The sequence below is a fragment of the Mus caroli genome, chromosome 13 (genome assembly GCF_900094665.2).
Source record: "Mus caroli chromosome 13, CAROLI_EIJ_v1.1, whole genome shotgun sequence".
In the NCBI taxonomy this organism is placed as follows: Eukaryota; Metazoa; Chordata; class Mammalia; order Rodentia; family Muridae; genus Mus; species Mus caroli.
This window is the reverse complement of record NC_034582.1, coordinates 50765576-50785261: the sequence shown is the minus strand read 5'-3', so window position 1 is coordinate 50785261 and position 19686 is coordinate 50765576. Positions and strand designations below refer to the sequence as shown.

The following is a 19686-nucleotide window of genomic DNA, read 5'->3' as shown; positions in this document are numbered from 1 at the left end:
GTGAGAGGGGTCAGTGCTCTTAACCACTGAGCCACCTCTCCAGTCCCGGGGGATTAGGATTCTTATCAGAGTAGCTTTCGACAACAACCTCTGAGCCAAACTCTGCCCACGTGGAACGGAATATGTGGCTGGCCAGTCCTACGTCATCAGCTCACCCCAGAGCTCACCCTAGAAGCCTAGGAGCCCATTAAACAGTCAGATAAACTGAGGGGCTAGTTACCAGATGACTGAAACCCCCAGTGGAAGGCAGGGTGGGTCAGCAAACCCTGCTGCTCTAGCCCACAGATATTAGAGATAACAAGGAGCCAGTCAGATGAACAGGGAGAGTAGGAGAGGTCCTGGAGGAGGGACCAGCACAAATTCACCTGCATGCATGGCTCTGCCCTACCCCTCAAGCCATGTAGCTTCCTTCACACTTACTGCCCTAGGTGGGAACAGGTTGGGCTTCTCTCCTGGAGGCTGAGACTTTCTGAAAAGTCCTCCTTCCTTCCCTCCCTGCCTTACCAGGCTGAACCTAGAGATGGGCTACCTACCAGCCAAAGCAGAAGAGGAAAAGAATACACAGCCCAGCCTAGTTCCATCCAGGAGCTTTCCATGCCGCCTAAGGAGCCCTCCGTAGTGTACATGGAGATAACATTGTATCCCTGACAGAAACAGAACAGCAACAAAAAGGATACATTCATGTCCCACGTTTACTGTGGAGCAGCTGGGTGATGGCAAAGGCGCAGAGGTGGTGGCGAGAGGCTCATACCCTCTCCTCTCCATTCCATTCTGCACGCTCCCCCCCTCCCCCCGCCCAATCCTCCCTGTCTTCTCTAGCCTATGCCTTGAGAAGAGAGATTCTGAAAACAGGAAGTCAGGAGGTATACACTAAGGCTCCCCAGAACTTCCTGGCCTGACACAGAGGCAGTGGGGTAGTGAGAGTGGCATACAAGAAACACACCTCATGGCTGAATAATAATAATAATTATTATTATATAACAGTACCATATATCCAGGACAAACCCAGCTGCCCCAAGCCAACCATAAAATCCATATGTACAGTAGAGTCTGTGCATGGAGGGAGGGGTTGCTCACTATCACACCCAGGTCTTACTTATATTAACTCTTTAAGGAGGGGCCAGCCCCTCCTTCCTGCCCCCTGCTAAAGCCTAGAACAAGTTTAGGAGGCTGGCACTGCCAAAGTCACCCCTTCATGTTCACTATGCTTACGCCAAGGAACTAGGCCCACCTCCTCTTGATGGCCTACTGGGAGGAATGGGTAGGCAAACCTATGAGAGAACAGTTAGCTGCCCCCTCCTGGCCCTTTCTGGGGCCTGCCCATAGCAGAAAGGAGCCAAAGACACTCATGGTACAGACAGGGCATGCAGCGCAGACCCGTGGCATGCTTGGTTTGCCCAGGCACCATGCAGATAGCCTGGATTGTTACACAGGTGCCAGAGGACTGGGTGGGTGGTGGAGTCTGAAGGGCCCTCCCTGGGCCAAATAGTTGATACAGTCTATGGTGGAGCCTCCCGAGAGCCTGGTCTTTGGGAAGGAAGCTGCAGAAATTCTGGAAGGACCAGGTCCTCTTTGCGAAGAAGTCCTCTCTGGTCGTGGGCCCCGCTGCTCTGCACCCGATTCAGCAGCTCCACCAGGCCTGGAGGGAGCCACAGAGTCAGGGGCCCATACGGCCAAAGCACCTACACCAATGCTTCACCATTCTGCTGCCTGCTATGACGACAGCTTCCTGACTCCAGACTATCACTATACTCCAGGGTTTATGGTCTTTAGCCCCAGCCTTAGCTCAGGCCTCTCTGATGCCACCCTCCATGATCCTCAACCCACTTCTCTCATCCCATAACTCCCATTGTCCTCACAGGGTACCTTCAATGTCGCAGGTCTGCCGGTTCCCAGTAGAACTACTGGCATCTTCTACCAGCAAACTGGAGGACGATGGGGGAAGGTGACTGTCCTTGGTCTGGGTTCTTGGGAGGCATCCCTGCAAGAAAGTGGGGTCAGGGGCACAACTAGGAGGGGAGAAGCAGAGAGAAGGAAAGGAGACCCCAAGGCTCTCAGTTACCTGACTGCGGCAGGGGGATATGCTTCTGGCTTCACTCATCTTTGCATCTATAACGGACAGCACCACTGTTGGGTTTGACCTTCCTCTCAGAAGCCCCTCCTCCTGTGCCAGAGGCACACTGGGGAACCAAGTCCCAGGGTATAAACATCACTTACCTGGAGGAGTGTCCAAAACCAGTGTCTGTGAGGCCACTGAGCTCACTGGAGTCTCCAAATCCATGGACTGCATCTCTCCTGGCTACAGAAAGATGTTATCAACTTGAGGGCTTGACCACCAAACCTTCCCTACTGCTCTGGCTCTTTCTTGACCTCCAGCTCCATCACTTACCCTGTGCAGTACCACCTGATCCAGGCTCAGGCCATGCTTAGCCAGGATGGGCTGCAGCGCCTCTTGCAGACGCTTGGTGGGCTTAGCTGAGATCCGGACCACTCGCTCCAGGCCGACCAACTCCAGCCTGCACGGGACCCTAGAGCTGCAGACTGACAGAGACCCAGGCCCCTTTCCCCCAAATAAGTCCAGAGGGGACAAAGCTAAATGGGAGAGTGCAACAGTTTAGGGGTGGGGCTTTAGCCTAGGGGCAGAGCTCCTTGCCCAGAATGAGATCTGAGATTTGGGGACCAGTAGACTGAGATTTAGGGTAGGGCACTCACTGGAAGGTGATCCTGTTTTCCAGTCGCACTTCCTGATCTGCCAGCACGGTGCAATCCTGATCCAGGACCAGGGCTTTCTGCAGATGCCAGGCAGGGTCTAAGAATCCCCTCCCTCCACCCCAAACCACCCCCTGAGGATACCACCTTCATTTCCTCCTATGGCCACAGGTACCCTAAAGGTCAGAAGGACCAGCCCATGAATAACAGAAGGTGGAAGAGGCAGATGGGGTAAGAACCAGTAGGGTTTAAGCCTAATCAGACCAAAGCTAAGGGATCCTAAGAATGGAAGATGCTCTGGGCATGGTGGCATGGGCGTATATGCCTTTATCACCAGCACTTAGGAGGAAGAGGCTGATGGAGTTTAAGGCCAGCCTGGGCTACATAGCAAGTTTCGGGACAGCCAGGGTTACGTGGTAAGACCCTGTTGAAAAGAATGAAGAAGAAAGAAACGAGCAGAAGATGCTTGGGAATGCTAGATGAAGTTGGGAAAGAATATGGTTCAGGGAAATACAGGGATGTGGGCATGCAAGTTACTGGGGATTCTTAAAAAGGATGAAGCGTGGGTCCTGGTTCACAGAGTGTGTGCCCTTCCTTCAGGTATGGGAAACTCAAGCAGACCGTCTGCATACACTTCCCCTCAGCACTGGCCTTTGTTAGCCACTTGACTTTGTCTCTTGCCTCCTTCATGCCTAGGTCAGCCCCACCCACAATGCGCACATCAGACCAGAAAGATGTAAAGCATTTGGTATAGTCCCGACACATAGTAGGTATACAGACAAGCCTACTACGGTCTGTACCAGCATAGAAAGGGGGGGTGCTTAAAAGGGAGCGTGGAGACTCTCCCAGACAGTAGGCTGTGCTGAGCCACAGGCACAGGTGGGAGGTGGGTGGTGGAATTATATTTAGCAGGCACAGAAACCCATCTGGGCTGTTGGCAGCTGTTCCGGTGGTCTGAGAAAGTGGGCAGAGCGCCTCCCATTGCTGCCCTAACACCCCCACACCCCAGCTCCCTAAGCCTGTCCTGCAGACACCTCCTCCCCCCACCCTCTGCCAGGAATGTCCTCTCCTTACAGTTCCCCTTAGCTACAGTTCTCCAAGCCTTCTGGCCAGACGCACCACCTTCCCTGGAAGGGAATCTCCAGAGCTGTCACTTGTAATTGCCTCCTGCCTGGCTTACCTGCAGCCTGGGCTTAGCAAAACCCAGCCTCCCAGCCAGTTCTCCTCATAGACCTTGGCTGCCTCTTGGGGCTTGAATGACTTCCTGTCACTTCCCCTGGAGCAGCATTGCTCCCCTGGGGGCCCCTTACATGGTGGCACCCCCCTGGGGGGCCCCTTACATGGTGGCACCCCTTGGGGGCCCCTTACATGGTGGCACCCCCTTGCATGATTTTCCCTGGACCTTACAAGCTCCATGCTCATTCACACTCGGGGATTAGGTTCAGTGGATACTTCTGATGGCAGAGGTGAGGGAATCACCCAGTGGCAACCTCAGGGGTGGGGCCTGTGAGGATGGCAGTGTGAAGTGTGGGGGCAGGGGTGGAGGACCCTAGCTTTACCTCCTGGAAGCCATCAGAGAAGGATGATGGGGAAAGCTGGGAACCAGGATGGCGGGGTGGGTTTGTGTGTGCGTGGGATTCTTGTGGGATATGGATGAGTGTCTGAGAATGAATGAGGGGTTGGTACTGGAACCCCCGCAGACTTGGACACAGAAGGAATAGGTATATAAACAAGGTAGGAAGGGGTAGGTGATAGAGAATGGACTTAGAAATAGGGGCGCAGAGGATTAGGAAAAGAACCAGGTCATGATCAGAAAGGAGACAAGAGCTGGGGAGTCCGTGCTCGCACCTGTTCATTGCCCACCAGGTAGACCTTAATGTCAGGCAGAGAGAGGCCTCTCTTCTCACAGATGCCTGCCAGCATGTCTCGGATGGTGAGGCCAGGTCGAGCCAGGGCCAAGGAGGCCGTGCCATCAGGTAGATACACGCAGCAATACTTCCCCGGCCGACTTTCGCTCTCGCTCTCTCCACTTCCAAGGCTCTTCCGGTGACTCTGGTTGTAGGCAAGAATGGGCAGAGGCTGTACGTGAGGGCATGCTGGGACACAGGCATGTCCACTTGGAAGCAGGTAAAGACATGTCTTGCTCCGCAAACACACGTCCACTCAAATGTGCAGACACTCCACCAGGCATGGTGGCACATGCCTTTGATCCTAGTCCTTGGAAGCAGAAGTGGACAGATCTCTGAGTTCAAAGCATGCCTGGACTACAGAGTGAGTTCCAGGACAGACAGGGCTACCCAGAGAAATCCTAGTTCAAAAAACTAAAAACTAGGGGTGGGATGGAGGTACTGGGAAAGGGGATAACATTTGAAATGTAAATAAAGAAAATATCCAATTAAAAAAAAAACCTGTCTCAAAAAAAACAAAAACAAAAAACAAAATAAAAAACCAAACAAACAAATCAACGCTCCCTGCCACCTCCCAAAACCCAACCAAATCAACAAACAAACAAAAAACATTGGACACTCAAAGATAGGTCCCCTAACTAACCACACACATACAGGATACCCCGAGACCCCCCACGCACGCACACACACACACATACACACACACACACACACGCACACACACACAGAGTCAACACACAAATACACTCGCACACACACTTCTCCCAGATGAGCATGTGCATCCATGGTATATACAGAGACCACTCTATCTGGCACAGAGAGAAAGGGTGTGTGTGTGAGGGGATGGCTTTGTGGAGCAAGCTATGAGTGGAAGTGTAGCTGTCCACTGTGAATGCTGGAACCCATGAAGAAAGCGTCTCTCAAAGGCCGGCTCACCTCAGATTTGCTGCTCACAAAGGCAAGGAAACCCAGGTCCAGACTGGCAGAAGAATTCAGGGACCCTTGAGACTCTCGTCGCAGGGCCGAATTCATGGCTCCACCTGTCATCTCTAAGGGAAAGTCAGCCATGAAGAGACTTTCTTTCTCTCACCATCCCGCTGACTAGGCCCTCCCTTTGGATGGGCCTTGTTTGGAGCCATCCTTCCAGGACTTAAAGTGTGTGGGTCCCTGGGTGTGTCTCCGTGTAGCCAACTTCACGGGAGCACAATCTCCTTGAGAAACTAGGTGGTCTCAAGAGCCTACGTTTTGGGATTTGGGTTTTGCCTTATTGCAGACTGGGTCAGATAGGAAGAAAAGGGCGGTCCCAAAATTAGCCCAAATTTCCTGGCGGCATCATTCTAGGGCCAGCGCCTGGTCTCACCTCTACGAAAGGACTTGCGGAGAGGGCGGCCACAAGGGCCCTCAGCGAGTGGCAGCTGCCCCAACTCTTCCACGCCCAGCGGCAGTGACTTCCCAGGCTTCAGCTTTGGCTTCTGGAGACACAGGGACGACTCTAGTGCGGAGCAGCGCCCCAGCCCCCAACACGGATCTAGGTCTGAGGAAGACCCTTCCTGAGACTGTCCGCAGCCTTTGTCCCATCCCGTCCCCTGCCACCCCTGTCCGCACCTTCCTCGCTGTGTCCGGGCTCCCGAGGTGTGAGGAGCCAGGTTCCCGCAGGGGGCGTCCCTCGGCCTCCGCCAGCAGGCACTCTTGGTACAGCGGGGATTTGACGAAGCGCGCATAGCTGTCGAACTTCATCAAATTGAAGATCTGCTTGGCCAGCGAGTTTGAGTGGTGATTGGTATACCAGGAGAGGACAGTGGAGGGCTGGATGTTGGGTTCTGCCTGCATTTCTCCTGTCCCAGGTCCCACCCTAGGCAGTTCAAGCAGGGAAACCCCAATCCCTGCCTCCCCAAAACCTGTCATTTACCTGGCGTCTGAGACCCGCCCCTACTCTTGACTCCGCCCTTCAAGGCATTTGCCCCTTCCCTTTTGACTTGGATTCCGCCCCTGAGTCTGGGCCTGTTGAGTCTTCGTTCCCTTTGGTCCCCTCACCTGAAGCTGCTGTGCTCGAAACATATCTGGCCGGGGCTGGGCCAGCACCTCCTCACTAAGCCAGGCCTGCCGGTCGATGTTCACTGGGCTCAGCGCCTGGCTGGACAGGAACTCGTGGTAGATGTTGTGGGCCTCCTGAGCTAGCTAGGGATGAGGGACCAGAAGAGGTCAGGGGGTATGCCCCAGGCCCTAGTCCCTACCCATCTGTCCCATCTTTCTCTGCACCTGCTTGGTGTCACTGGCTGGGATCTGCTGGAAACGTTCGCAGGCTTTCCAGAAAGTTACGTTCTCTGCGCTGAATTCCTTCTTCAGGAACTCCTGACATGAGGAGAAGGGGAAGGAAGGCCTTCAGACACAGACTGGTTGAGGGACGCGTTCAAAGACTGGGACAGACATGGAGGCCAAGAGACCAGACAAGACAGACAGATGGTGCCAGCTCTGGGGTACCGGAAGAAAATAAGAAACAGAGATGAGGACAAGAAAGGAGAGTTCCCAGCTTGGTGATGAAGGAAAGGATGCCAAAGACAGGGACCACAGAGAGAAGCAGCACTCTGGCCAACCTGAACCCCCTTCCTGCAGTGGCACCCGCCCTCCCCCATTCCACCCTACCCCAGGGCTTACAGTGAAGTAAGCCAGACCCCGTGGGTCTTGCAGCAGCCGCTCAAAGGACTGGGCCCAGCTGGCCACAGGCTGCTCCTCGGTGGAGAAGGGGCTGCTGGGGCCACTGGGGAGGCTGTGGATGCTGAGAGAGCTGCCTCTGCCCTCACCCTGGGCCTGGGAACCTGCAGTGCTGGTCAGTTCTGCAGAGAGATGGATAAGTTAGGGTGAGCCTTTTGCTTCCTCAGGTGGGGCCCAATCCCCCTTGCAGGCAGGCATCTACTCTGCAGGTATGATTACCTGAGAGATCAACAAGTGGATGGGAGTGCCCACACAGTTCCACCTCCCTGTGGCTCCCTCCCTTGCTCCCTCATCCACAAATCTGTCACTCACCTCCATCTGAGACAGCCAGAACCTAGGAGAGACCCAAGGTAGAAGATCAGAGTAGAGCCCTATAAGCCCTATAACAAGTTGTTTTGTTGTTGTTTTGTTTTTGGTTTTTGTTTTGTTTTTTAGAGGCAGGGTTTCTCTGTGTAGCCCTGGCTGTCCTGGAACTCACTTTGTAGATCAGGCTGGCCTCAAACTCAGAAATCCACTTGCCTCTGCCTCCTGAGTGCTGAGATTAAAGGTATGCGCCACCACGCCGGGCTCCTATAATGAGTTTTAAGGAGCCACACTGGGCAGATCTCCAGTGAGCTGGGACTGTATTTTCTCCCTAGAGAGTATGGCTGACTGCCTCCAGATAGCCATTATTGCCTAGGGTTTTGTTCAGGTTGCCCTGGTCCCTTTCCATCATGTGGCAACCACTGTGTGCTGGGACTTACTCGGGGTTCTTTCTAGTGGCTCCTGGTTCCCTTCTTTCTCTTTCAGTCCCTGCAAGGTAAGCCCAGGTATGCTTGGACTTCAGACGTGCGTCTTCCAGTGGATACCGTCTGTAAGGATTTGGACACAGCAGCTCACTTGCTATGCCAATCTTGTGTTTGAGGGAGGAGAGATGTTTCTGTAGCTAGTGACCTCATTGAACTGTTTCTCTGTGGAATGCTCATCCCACCCTACCGTGGACACGGCATGGGATACTGGTTTTTGTGGCACAGAACAGAGCCCATCAGACTTTGATAGAGTGACCAGGAGGACCCTCCTGACGTCCAGGTTCAGTAGATCCAGAATGGGACTCGAGGCTCTCTCTCTCTCTCTCTCTTTCTTTCTTTTTCTTTTTTCTTTTTTTAATAAGGCAATAGCATTTTGTTCATTGAAAATATTTATAAAGGAAAACTTGAGATTAATTTGTAAGACTGCTCAGTGATAGTCTTTGTAACTAATATAACCAATGATGGAGTTTTTAATATGCTGGAATTTTTTTTCACAGAATAAACTACTTTTTGTAAAATATTATCATACATTACTGTGTGTGTCTTAAATGACAATTCTAAGACAGATTTCTGAATTTCTTATGTACATAGGCACACCTTAGATATCACAATTCTAAAGTTTAGGCACACAAACAGATTTCATGCCTCCACACCTGGACTTTCACTCTTTAATTGAAATTGCTTATATATTAACAAAGACAGCCAGCGTCCCTTTCCTTAAAAACAAAGAGGCAGGGGTTGAGTGTAACCATCCACCAGCTGGTTTCCTGGACTACTTACAGGGAGAGCCAGAGGCCAGCACATGTTGACTTTGGCTGCTATGCAAATATCTAAAAGCAGTTTTCAAACTTCAAAGGCTTTCCAGGAAATAAACATTCACAGGCAACTTGAGGGAAAAAACTCCCAGCCCCTCAACGTTCATATGGGGTCTGTGACTGAGTCAATATAACCTGTCACCTGACTCCATTACACCTGTTATACACCTGTACAGTGTGTGTGTGTGTGTGTGTCCACGGGTACTCAAGAGCTACCATCAAAATCCCACTGTGAGGTACAGACTCTACTTGGCCAGCGCTCATTTTTAGTTTGTAAAGTATTTAATAATTTTACAAAGAGAGAGAGAGAGAGAGGAAGAAGAAGAAGAAGAAGAAGGAGGAGGAGGAGGAGGAGGAGGAGGAGAAGGAGAAGGAGAAGGAGAAGGAGAAGGAGAAGGAGAAGGAGAAGAAGAAGAAGAAGAAGAAGAAGAAGAAGAAGAAGAAGAAGAAGAAGAAGAAGAAGAAGAAGAAGAAGTAGTTGAAATTTGATTTGAAAACCTTTTGGATATTAATTTTATAATGACGGGTGATTTCAGGACATGTGGACATACACCCAGGCTCACTGCACTCAGAGAAGCCCGAAAAGCCCCAGCAGATGCTACAGGGCAGCTGAGGATGGCTGTGAACCAAGTTGATGTGTTGCAGGAGTCAGCACAGGACACAGCCCCCAACCAGGCAGGCGAAGGCTCTCCATTTCTAACAGGCTTCTGGGTCACTCCGTTGCTGGTCCAGGGGCCTCAGTGTGAGTATCACTGTCATTCACACCAAGTCCATTCATTCTCTGCTACAATATACTATACTAACCCTGCCTTCTCTAAGAACCCGAGTCATTGGTGAAACAGAACTCCTCACCATCACCTTGAAGGCGTTCTTGCAATAGTTTCTCTTGGTTCCTTTCCTGCCTCCCAAGAAGCTTCCCTGTTCCGCTGTAGACCCCTGCCCACACAGGGTGGGCTGTCCCCTTTCCTGGATCTTTCTATTCTGGGTCCTTTGTGCCCCTCTAACATCTAGCCCCAACCAAACTCAGCTGGCTTCTGGCCAATACCTGTCTCCAGATACCCCATAGGCCATTCAAACTTATCCAGTCTCAAATAGACACTCCTCTGTCCCCACTGTAAACGTCCTGAAACAGCTTCCCTGTATCCTGTCTTCCTTCCATCATTTAGATACCTGCACCTCCACTCTCCTTACCTCCTACATTTTGCTAGGTCCTGTCATAGAAACTACCGTCATGTCCCTTCTTTCCATCCCACTGGAAGCAAGCATGAGAAAGCCTCCCCTTCCCTGCTCTCCACTCTCCACTCCTACCCTCGGAGCACCTGGGTCATGTGGGAGTCAGGGCTGGCCTGCGGGATACTGTAGGATATTATTTGGCCTTCAGGGGGAAAAATAAGTTTAAAGGGGTCTCGTATGTTTAAAAATGAAGAGATTCCCACAGGTTCCATTTCTCTCTCTCCTCTTTAGGAGTGATGTGAAAAGTATTGTGAGCATCTTCTCAGAGTCGAATCCTTGGCCGGCCCTGAGCAGCCAGTGGCCGCCCCTACAGGGTATTCTCATTCCCCTCAAGGGATTCTGGGGCCAGTCAGATACATCTATGTTTGTTTGTTTGGTTGGTTTTTGGGTTTTGGTTGTTTGGGAGGCAATGGGAAGCAATCAATGCCTAGATTGTGTGACTTTAAATTTTGGGCTCTGTGACCCTGGGAAGGACCCAGGCATGCTTTTTACTTTAGTCTGTCCTCTCTAAAAGTTGGGCAAACAATGATCCTGAAAAGGACTGCTTCGCTCCAGTGAGTTAAACACACAGAGGACGTTCAGAAACACTTTGTGGTGTCTAGTAAATGTTCTAGAACATTCCAGATGCTGTTGCTGCATCAATACCCATGGCCAATGCCACTAGGTGTTTGGGTTTATTACCGTGGCAGAGGACAAAGGGCACAATTGTCTGAACTCGCAAGATAAAGATTCAGATCCTAGCTCTGCCTTTTTCTTGTTTTACAACCTTGCACGGGGGTTGAGCAAGAGAAAAAGTTTGCAATTGCCTGAGCTGGGTGTAGGACTAGCTCCCAGCACATCACGCTCTGGGAGCCCGCCCCCCTCCCCACACTGAGTCTCGCACTCCTCCAGATGTTCCTCATCATTACAGCCTCTCCCCTCCAAGGTCTTCACTTCTCTCAGCCGAGGGAAGCAAGTCCTGATTCCTAGGGTAGGAGGTCTTCACAATGCCTGAGGTCCCTAGGCAGCCTGCTATTTTCTTCCCCAACACCTGCCTGCACCCCACTGCTGCCTTCCCCCAACCCCAGCTGCTCCAGAGCTGCAGCTGTGCTCCTAGCTTCAGAGCCTGAGCTGTGGTGCCCCAAGCTTTCTGGTGCAGTTCCCCATCTCAGTGCAGGACTCTCTTCAAGGATCCTTAGGCTTTATAAAGCTGGCCTCCCATCCCAAGTCAGCCTGGCCTTTGTAGGTAGCTCGCTCTGGGCAGGAGTCCTTGACAGCCAAAGGCACTGGAATTGAAGCCAGCCGCACTAGGATTTTGTTTGGCTTTCAGATTTATTTCTATATTATCTTTAATTAACTATGTTCTTCAGTAGGGCTGGCTTCAGGTTTTCTCTGGGCCCTTCCCTCCCCACTGTTCCACCCTGGATTCAATTCCTTGCCTGCCTCAGTAGGATTGCTGTTGCCAAGTTACAGCTACACCCCTACCTGTACCTGACTAATGCACCACCCCTCCATCATCATTTGCCTCCTCCTCGCCTCCACCCTACACTTTATCAAACTTCTATTTTTCCCCACCCCCCTGCTTCCTGTTTTGCTGTTTCCTCTACCTGGGTACCTGCTTCTGTAGCCTCCTGGCACTGCTCCTGGATTCCTATCCATCATCAGTTGTCCCCAAATGCTGGTCTTCACCATTCCCTTTATACCTACTCACCCCTGAGCCCCTCATCCCTGGTAGGTAGCTCCTGGAGGGGAGGTCTTGTTGGGAAGGGAGTCTATCTGAAATCCCTGCTCCAGGGGCGCCCTCTATGACCCTATGCTTAAGCAGTCTTGACTAAGATGCTGGCCCAGGCACCAGGTTCTTTGTTCCAGCTTCTTTTGTTGAAAATGGAACTGGGACAGAACTGGAAGAGGGATAGGAATCTCGAGCCGGGGGAAAAGGAGCCTGATTCCTGCTCAGTCATTTGGGAATCTGAAATAGCTGGTTTTACTTGAGCCCATTTCTCCCAGGGGAGTGCTAGGTTCCGATTCCCAGCCTCTGGGGGCTGCTGGGAGGCTAAAGAGGGCAACCTTAGTCAGAGCACCATCTATGGCAAAGTGGGGTCTAGAGCCACAGCTATGACTTACACAGGCTACAAGGCAAGGAGAAGTGAGGTTCAGTGGTGACCCTGATTCTCACCTCTGCTCGAGGAGCCTTGCTGAGTGAATGAAGGAAAAGGGGAAGAAAGGATGAGGAAGGGTGTGGTGGCCGGTGACAGTCCCAACCCATACTGGGCTCTGGCTTTAGTTTGTCACGCTTTATTCTTAGGAAGTGGCTCCAAGGGGACTTCTGGTACCTGAGGACACTGGGGAGGCCACCTCGAGTTTCCTGATCCAGCTGTGTTACAGGCCACATGTATTCTACCTTTTTACTCCACCTTCAACATCTCTGTCTCCTGCAGCCGAAATCAATGACCCTGCTTTACAGGCAAGGAACCTGAAGCCCAGACAAGTTATAGAGTTGAAAGGGGGCAGAGATACTATTAGATGCCAAGCTTGCCTGTCAGTGATGAATCTGAAGATTTTACCATGTTTCTCTATGCTGCTTCCATACACGTATTTGAAACAGGATCTCCCTCTGTAGCCCTGGTTGGCCTGGCACCCCCTCTGTAGCCCTGGCTGGCCTCTAATCTCCAGTGGCTCCACCTGCCTCTGCCTTCAGAGCATCGGTATTAAGGGCACATGTCACCACGCCCAGCCTTGTCACTTCCCTTATAGACAGGAGAGCTTGGAGGTCCAGGGCTTGTAGCCCTTGGGCACAAATGGGTGAAGTCAATGGAGGCGAGGCCCAGGAATGCCCTAGAGGATTCAGATCTCAAGGAGAGAACAATCTACTATCAGGCTATCTCTCTCCCTTATCTCGACTCTTCCTCAAACCAAAACTTTATTCCAGATTTGTCACCCACGTGCTGGGTGCCTTCCCAGAAGTGAGCATGTGACCTGTGGTCTTGTTTCACTCTGGGGATGTCTATACAACCCTAGGTACCGGATCACTTCAGCCTGAGCCAGCTCTGTAGAGCTTTCTCCACCACATGCCCTTCTATAATGTACCCCCACACTGCCATCCCTGACCCTGAGTTGGACACCAGGAGCGTGCAGGCACATGGATCTACTCATAGGTCTCTTTGCCAGAGTGTGTCGGGGGACCAACTCTGAGTGTCCAGAAAGAACTATGACTAACCCAAAGTTAAACTCACAGACTCCCTTGGGGCATAGCCCTCCACCACCTCTGTACATTTTCCTATGTGCAAGTATCCCCCCGGACCACTGCCCCTGTAGCTTGTATGTGTTTTAAAGACCATCTTCTACAGCATTAGATGTTAATGGAGAAGATGGTTTTCCTTACCAGCCTCTTATCAGCCTTTCTCCACTCATGACCTACAGCTCTTCCAAACCAGAAGTGTGTTTCAGTACTCTTCACTCATGTCTGTCATGCCTCGCTGACTGGTGCTAACTGGGGACTGGGACCTGGGTCTTAAGGGCTCAGGGTGGGACGACCCAGAGGAGCCCCTGAGTGAATGCACAAGCCAAGTGACAGCTGGTACCGAGAGACGATTTCTCTGGGAGGGGTTAGGAGCCTCTCTAAGTGACAGCTGACTGCCAGAAGGATGAGGCTCATGATTGACAGCGCCTCAGCAAGGAATGGTGGGGGATGGGAAGTAACCAAAGCAGGGCAGTGCTGGGGGGGACTCAGCGGGTGTGTGCAAATGGTGACCCTTCTGCTCGACAGCATATTGGTTTTGTTCCTCCGAGCCTCCCCTGTGAGATAACAGCCGGACACCTTGCCCACAGGCCCCTCTCCGTTCACATCTACACCATTGTTGCCAATGCCTGTCTTCCCATCTCTGCCCCAGCCAAGTATGGCCTCACAAAGCTGCCCATTGTCCAGCAAGTGGACATCTGTGAACCATGAGGTTTCAGGGATCATACAGAGGATTCAAAACGGATCCAAACAGGACAGAAATAAACATATGGGACAATTGCCACGAGGTTCTAGGGCAGCTGTGGGCTTGGCAGGACTCAGCTTGTACTGTCCTCTTTATTCTGAATGACTTGGATAGAGAAGCCACCAGCTGACACAGGAAGGACAAGCTGGGTCTATCTCCAGCCTTCTCAGCTGGCGTGTGGTTCTGGGTTCTGTCCCAGAAGCATCAATCCATCTACTCTTTGGGGGAGGGCCTGGGCTATTTCTCCTTGACCCTGTGGCCAAGTCACCTAGAGAGGAGCAAGCCAAGTGCCATGCCCACCCAGCGTGGGTGCAAGGGGGGTGGGCTCTCCAAGGACTTTCTAAGTTGGGTTGGTGACAGAGGAAGTAGGGTGGGGGCTGAGCCAACTTTTGGAATTAGTCCCCCTTCCACCCAAACAGCATGGGGCTGTCAGCAAAGGGCTTCTCGACAAAACATGAGAACTAACCTTGGGAACTGGAAGGCAGAGGTGGGAACTGTTTAATGAGATAGAAGATTCTTAAAGAGGGGATGAAAGTACAGGGGCTATCTGGATGAGAGTACAGGGGCTATCGGGATAACCCTTCCATGGCCTTTACAATGCTCAAGTGTCTCATATTCATTATGGCACTCAGCAAACAGGACATTGATCCGTTTCTATTTCATTGTACAGATGACGAAACAGGACAGGATCTTTCTTGGAAAAAGACAGCAGAGCTAAGACTGGATCCTCGGTCTCTCTGGATCCCGGGTGATTCTGAACCCACTGGCTTTCTCCCATGGTTCCAGGCTGGGGCCTTAAGATAGAGGCTGCCAGGACACTGTTTGGTCCCCCTGGACTTAGTGATCCTGCTAGGTGAGCCAGGTCCCTAAGGAGAAAGGGGAGGCTCAACACAGCCTGTCCCATTTGGTGAATGAAAGAAGAGCCAGAAACTTAGAGACAACTCTAGTCAGGAGTTAAACAGCCTGGAGAAGGTCTAATGGGTTAGGGCTGCAAGCAGGGCATCCTATACTAAGTTGCACACACACACACAGACACACACACACACACACACACACACACACACACACACACCTTTCCTGGAAGCTAGGAATAGAACAGACAGAGCTGATCTTCCCGTCCTGCCCTAACTGATCCGTCCTGGGCTGCCCAAAGAGCACTAGTTCTGGCAGGCTGCCTCTGGAGCAGGTTGATGTAGTGATCCAGCAAGGGCTGCTCTTAAAACCTTATCTTGGGCACTTAGAGCGTGAGGTGAAGAGAGGAGGGCTGAGGGCCAGAGACATAGGGCTTGGGAAGTTTTAGGAGTGGCCACTGGATCTCCAGGCTACTCTCTAAGCAGCTTCAGCAATCCCAGGAGCGGATGAGGGAGCAGCAAGTCCAACCTGCATGTGGAACCAGAGACCTACACCTGCTGTGTTCTGGACTAATCCCTGGGGTTGCACCAGACTCCTAGCAGGGCATCTGGAAGGGTCCTAGGGTGACAGCACCAGGTCCCAGTGCCAGCAGCTGTCTGTACCCAACTTCTCCAGCCTGCTCCTCTGCAACCCTGCCGGGTGTGCCTCCTGGACTCCACCCTGGGTGTGCCCACCCCCCTCCTTGTGGCTTTGGCTCAGAGCCCACACTCACCATGCGCCCGTTGGGGACACCCAAGTGCTTGGGCTTCCCTGGCATACCGTCGTTGAGCACAGGTCCCCTCCACGGGGGGCCACCCACCACAAGGATCTCGGAAGCACTCTCTTGGGGTGGCAAGCAGGCAGTGGAGAGAGAGAGCTCTGCTCCTCCGGGCCCTTACATCCTGAAACACCAGCTCACTACCTCTTTTCTCTGCCACAGGAAGTGTCTCTATAGAAACCAAACCACAGAAAGAAGCAAGGTCTAAGAGAGCGAATGTCTCTTCCTACTCTCATACACAGACACACACACACACACACACACACACACACGCACGTTCATGCACACACACATGCCGCCAACGCACCCTCGGTTGCACCCCATGCAAGCATCAACAGCCAGCAGGAGCCTCCTTTTGCCCAGCGAGGTACCTGGAGTGTTCAGTCTGAAGGCTCCAAGGATGTGTCAGCATACTGAAGTGCATGCTCATACAACTAGACACTTGTGGAGCAGGCAGTCTGGTGGGGGGGGGGGATGCGGTGTTCCATGGACATGGGGCATGTGTTCCGAGTCCTAGGCATCCACAAAAGTGCATTGTTCACTACTCATTTACCTTCTATGTCCCAGGCTTATACATGCTTAACAACCCTAGCTCAGGCAGTTTGCATGCGGAGACTACTGTCCCTAGGCTGTCATCTGATGGCCAGGTGAGCAAAGAGGTAATCACATCACCTGTGTGACCATGCATGTGGGCATGCTGTGTCACGAGGGCACCTGAATCTTCAGATGTACACACTCAAAGCTGGGCAGGGTAGCACATGTATGTAATGCCAGCCCTTGTGAGGCAGAGGCAAGAATAACATAGTTTGAGGTCAAACTTAGTTACAAGAAACTCAATCTGGATCTATACTATGTCTGTATCTATATCTAAATGTAAACAAAATAAGATAGATAGTGTATAGTGCCTTGGATGGGTGCATTTGATAGGCATGCCTATGTATAGTCAGACATCCCAGGGGCTGGGTATGCACACATGCACTGAAGGGTAGGAGAATGGATTGGGTATATCCATACCAAAGAGGTAAATAAGCCATACTCAGTAGAAAGCCCACCTCTGTGCAGAATTGTCTTAGCTCAGACTCTATAAGAAAAATACCATGTCCAAAAAGCAGGTGGAGCTCTTTGAGTGCAAGGCCAGCCTCATTTACATATCAGCCAGGACTACATAATGATACCAGGTCAACAAACAAACAAACAAAGGAAAACAAACCAGGCTATAGAGATGGCTCAGTGGATAGAGCACTGGCTACTCTTCCAGAGGTCCATTCCTAGTCACCACATGGTGGCTCACAAGAGGACCGGATGCCCTCTTCTGGCCTCTGAGGGTACCAGGTATGCAGGTGGTACACAGACACCCAGGCAGGCAAAACGGTCATACATAAAAATAGTTTTTAAATTATTAAGAAAAAAAAAATGCCGGGGGCTGGTGAGATGGCTCAGTGGGTAAGAGCACCCGACTGCTCTTCCAAAGGTCCAGAGTTCAAATCCCAGCAACCACATGGTGGCTAACAACCATCCGTAAGGAGATCTGGCGCCCTCTTCTGGAGTGTCTGAAGACAGCTACAGTGTACTTACATATAATAAATAAATAAATCAAAAAAAAAAAAAATGCCATGAGCTGGGTGGCCGGGACAACAGATGCTCGGTTCTCACCATTCCAGAGGTGGCACGTCCAGGCTCAAGCCCTGACACTCTTGTGCTCTGACGAGTCATGGCTTGCAGACGGCCATCTTTTTGCTGTGCCCACGTGTCAGAAAGCAGAGAGTCAGGGAGCATACTGTGTCCTGTCCTGTTTTATAAAGGACACTTGTCTCATCATATCCGGTCCCTCTCCTGCGTGATATACTTTCCGACCAAAGGTTCTACCTCCAACATTTCTGAATATTAATAAAATGAGTGGTTAGCCTTTCAATATGTGTAAAGGGAAGCATTCTTTGAAAAAGTTTGTTCCTGGGCTGGAGAGATGGCTCAGTGGTTAAGAGCACTGACTGCTCTTCCAGAGGATCCTGAGTTCAATTCCTAGCAACCACATGGTGGCTCACAACCATCAGTAATGGTGTCTGATGCCCTCTTCTGGTGTGTCTGAAGACAACAATGGTGATGCACTCATATGCATAAAATAAGTAAATCTGAAAGAAAGAAAGAAAGAAAGAAAGAAAGAAAGAAGGAAAGAAGGAAGAAAGAAAGAAAGAAAGAAAGAAAGAAAGAAAGAAAGAAAGAAAGAAAGAAAGAAAGAAAGAAAGAGTTTATTCCCTAATTAGCTTACTGTATATAGGTACATGATCATGCTGTGGCCCAGAGGCCAGAGGTTAACTTTTAGGACTTGGTCCTCTCCTCTCACTACCTGGGTCCCAGGGATAAAATGCAGAGACCATCAGGCTTGATAGCCTAAGGATGTGTGTCCTGGCTGGATATGGAAGATGGTGAGACCCTAGAGGATCTTGGAGCCACAGGAGGAGAGAAGCAGGGTCTATGCTCTTGTGCATGGGGACGTGACATCCATCAATCTGGATCGCCGGCTTTGGATGATTCAGAGAGCCCTCAGAAGTGAATGTGGGACCAGTGTCCATACCAGAGTCCATCTGTTATATAGCATCGACCACAACTGTAGTTTATTTACCTCTTTCTGGATACTTTGCTCCTGCCCCCCCCTCACCCCAGGGAGGAATTTGAATTGTGTAAGGTTGGGGTTGCGTTAAGGGCTGAAGAGTAGCAAAGATAATCTTATTGAGGCTCATATGGACTGGGGGTGTAGTTCATTTGGTAGAGTGCTTGCCTAACATGTATGAAGCCCTAGGTTCGGTCCCCAGCACTGCAGAAAACTAAAGTATGATGATGCATGACTGTAATCACAGCAATAGAGGGTATTTGTTACATAGCCAACTTAGGCTAGTTAGGCTACAAGTGACCTTGTCTCAAACAAACAAACAACTGCTCATCTACAGCAGTTCATTCCTACAATCCCAGCACTCAGGAGGCTGAGGCAGTAGGATTGTCAAGATTGCCAGTCTGGGTTACTAAATTGTTCATGAAACTAGAGAGGAAGCTTGGGCTTGTGTAGAGATGTGTCAAGCGCTGGATTTGATACCTGTGATGGTTTGTATGTGCTTGGCTCAGGGTGTGGCCTTGTTGGAGTAGGTGTGTCACTGTGGGTTTAAGACCCTCACCCTAGCTGCCTGGAAGTTAGTGTTCTGCTAGCAGCCTTCAGATGAAGATGTAGAACTCTCAGCCCAGCCTGCATCATGCCTGCCTGGATGTTGTCATGCTCCTGCCTTGATAATGGACTGAACCTCTGAACCTGTAAGCCAGCCCCAACTAAATGTTGTTTTTATAAGAGTTGCCTTGAAACACAAAAATCCCTTAAAGAATTATAGGAAAACACAATCAAACAGGTGATGGAATTGAACAAAACCATCCAGGATCTAAAAAGGGAAGTAGAAACAATGAAGAAAACCCAAAGGGAGACAACTCTGAAGATAGAAATCCTAGGAAGAAATCAGGAACCATAGATGGGAGCATCAGCAACAAAATACAAGAGATGGAAGAGAGAATCTCAGGTGCAGAAGATTCCATAGAAAACATTGACACAACAGTGAAAAAAAAAAAAACACAAAAAGGAAAAAGGTCCTAACCCACAAATTATTAGGAAATCCAGGATACAATGAGAAGATGAAACCTAAGGATAATAGGTATAGAACAGAGCGAAGACTTCCCAACTTAAAGGGCCAGTAAATATCTTCAGTAAAATTATAGAAGAAAATTTCCCTAACCTAAAGAAAGAGGTGCCCATGAACATACAAGAAGCCTTCAGAGCCAGGTGTGGTGGTACACGCCTTTAATCCTAGCACTTGGGAGGCAGAGGCAGGTGGATTTCTGAGTTCGAGGCCAGCC

At 50.9% G+C, this 19686-nt stretch overlaps 1 protein-coding gene across 2 annotated transcripts; it reads right to left on the bottom strand.

Moving 5' to 3' along the window:
* Positions 1-953: 953 nt before the first annotated feature.
* Positions 954-16214, bottom strand: Rgs14 (regulator of G protein signaling 14). Of its 2 annotated transcripts, XM_021180855.2 has the most exons (16): positions 16167-16214; positions 15751-15966; positions 7641-7662; positions 7272-7450; positions 6876-6968; positions 6651-6794; positions 6222-6365; positions 5977-6088; positions 5553-5665; positions 4558-4761; positions 2713-2789; positions 2390-2516; positions 2218-2299; positions 2063-2109; positions 1867-1981; positions 954-1639 (listed from the first exon to the last, which is right to left on the bottom strand). In XM_021180855.2, exons 2-16 carry the CDS (start codon positions 15793-15795, stop codon positions 1500-1502), a joined length of 1644 nt encoding a protein of 547 aa, XP_021036514.1. In that variant the 5' UTR covers positions 15796-15966; positions 16167-16214; the 3' UTR covers positions 954-1499. The 2 variants fall into 2 exon arrangements, with proteins under 2 accessions (XP_021036514.1, XP_029340878.1); XM_029485018.1 differs by lacking the exon at positions 2063-2109 and having other exon boundaries at positions 1552-1639.
* Positions 16215-19686: the final 3472 nt, after the last annotated feature.

Bases quoted from the DNA above. Each gene is read 5' to 3' on its own strand.
- Rgs14 (XM_021180855.2), bottom strand. From the start codon at position 15,795: ATGCCAGGGAAGCCCAAGCACTTGGGTGTCCCCAACGGGCGCATG. The intron at 6,969-7,271 runs GTAAGCCCTGGG...TCCTCATGTCAG, and splicing joins GGGGTCTGGCTTACTTCACT to GAGTTCCTGAAGAAGGAATT. The intron at 2,517-2,712 runs GTGAGTGCCCTA...GGTCCCGTGCAG, and splicing joins GAAAACAGGATCACCTTCCA to GCTGGAGTTGGTCGGCCTGG.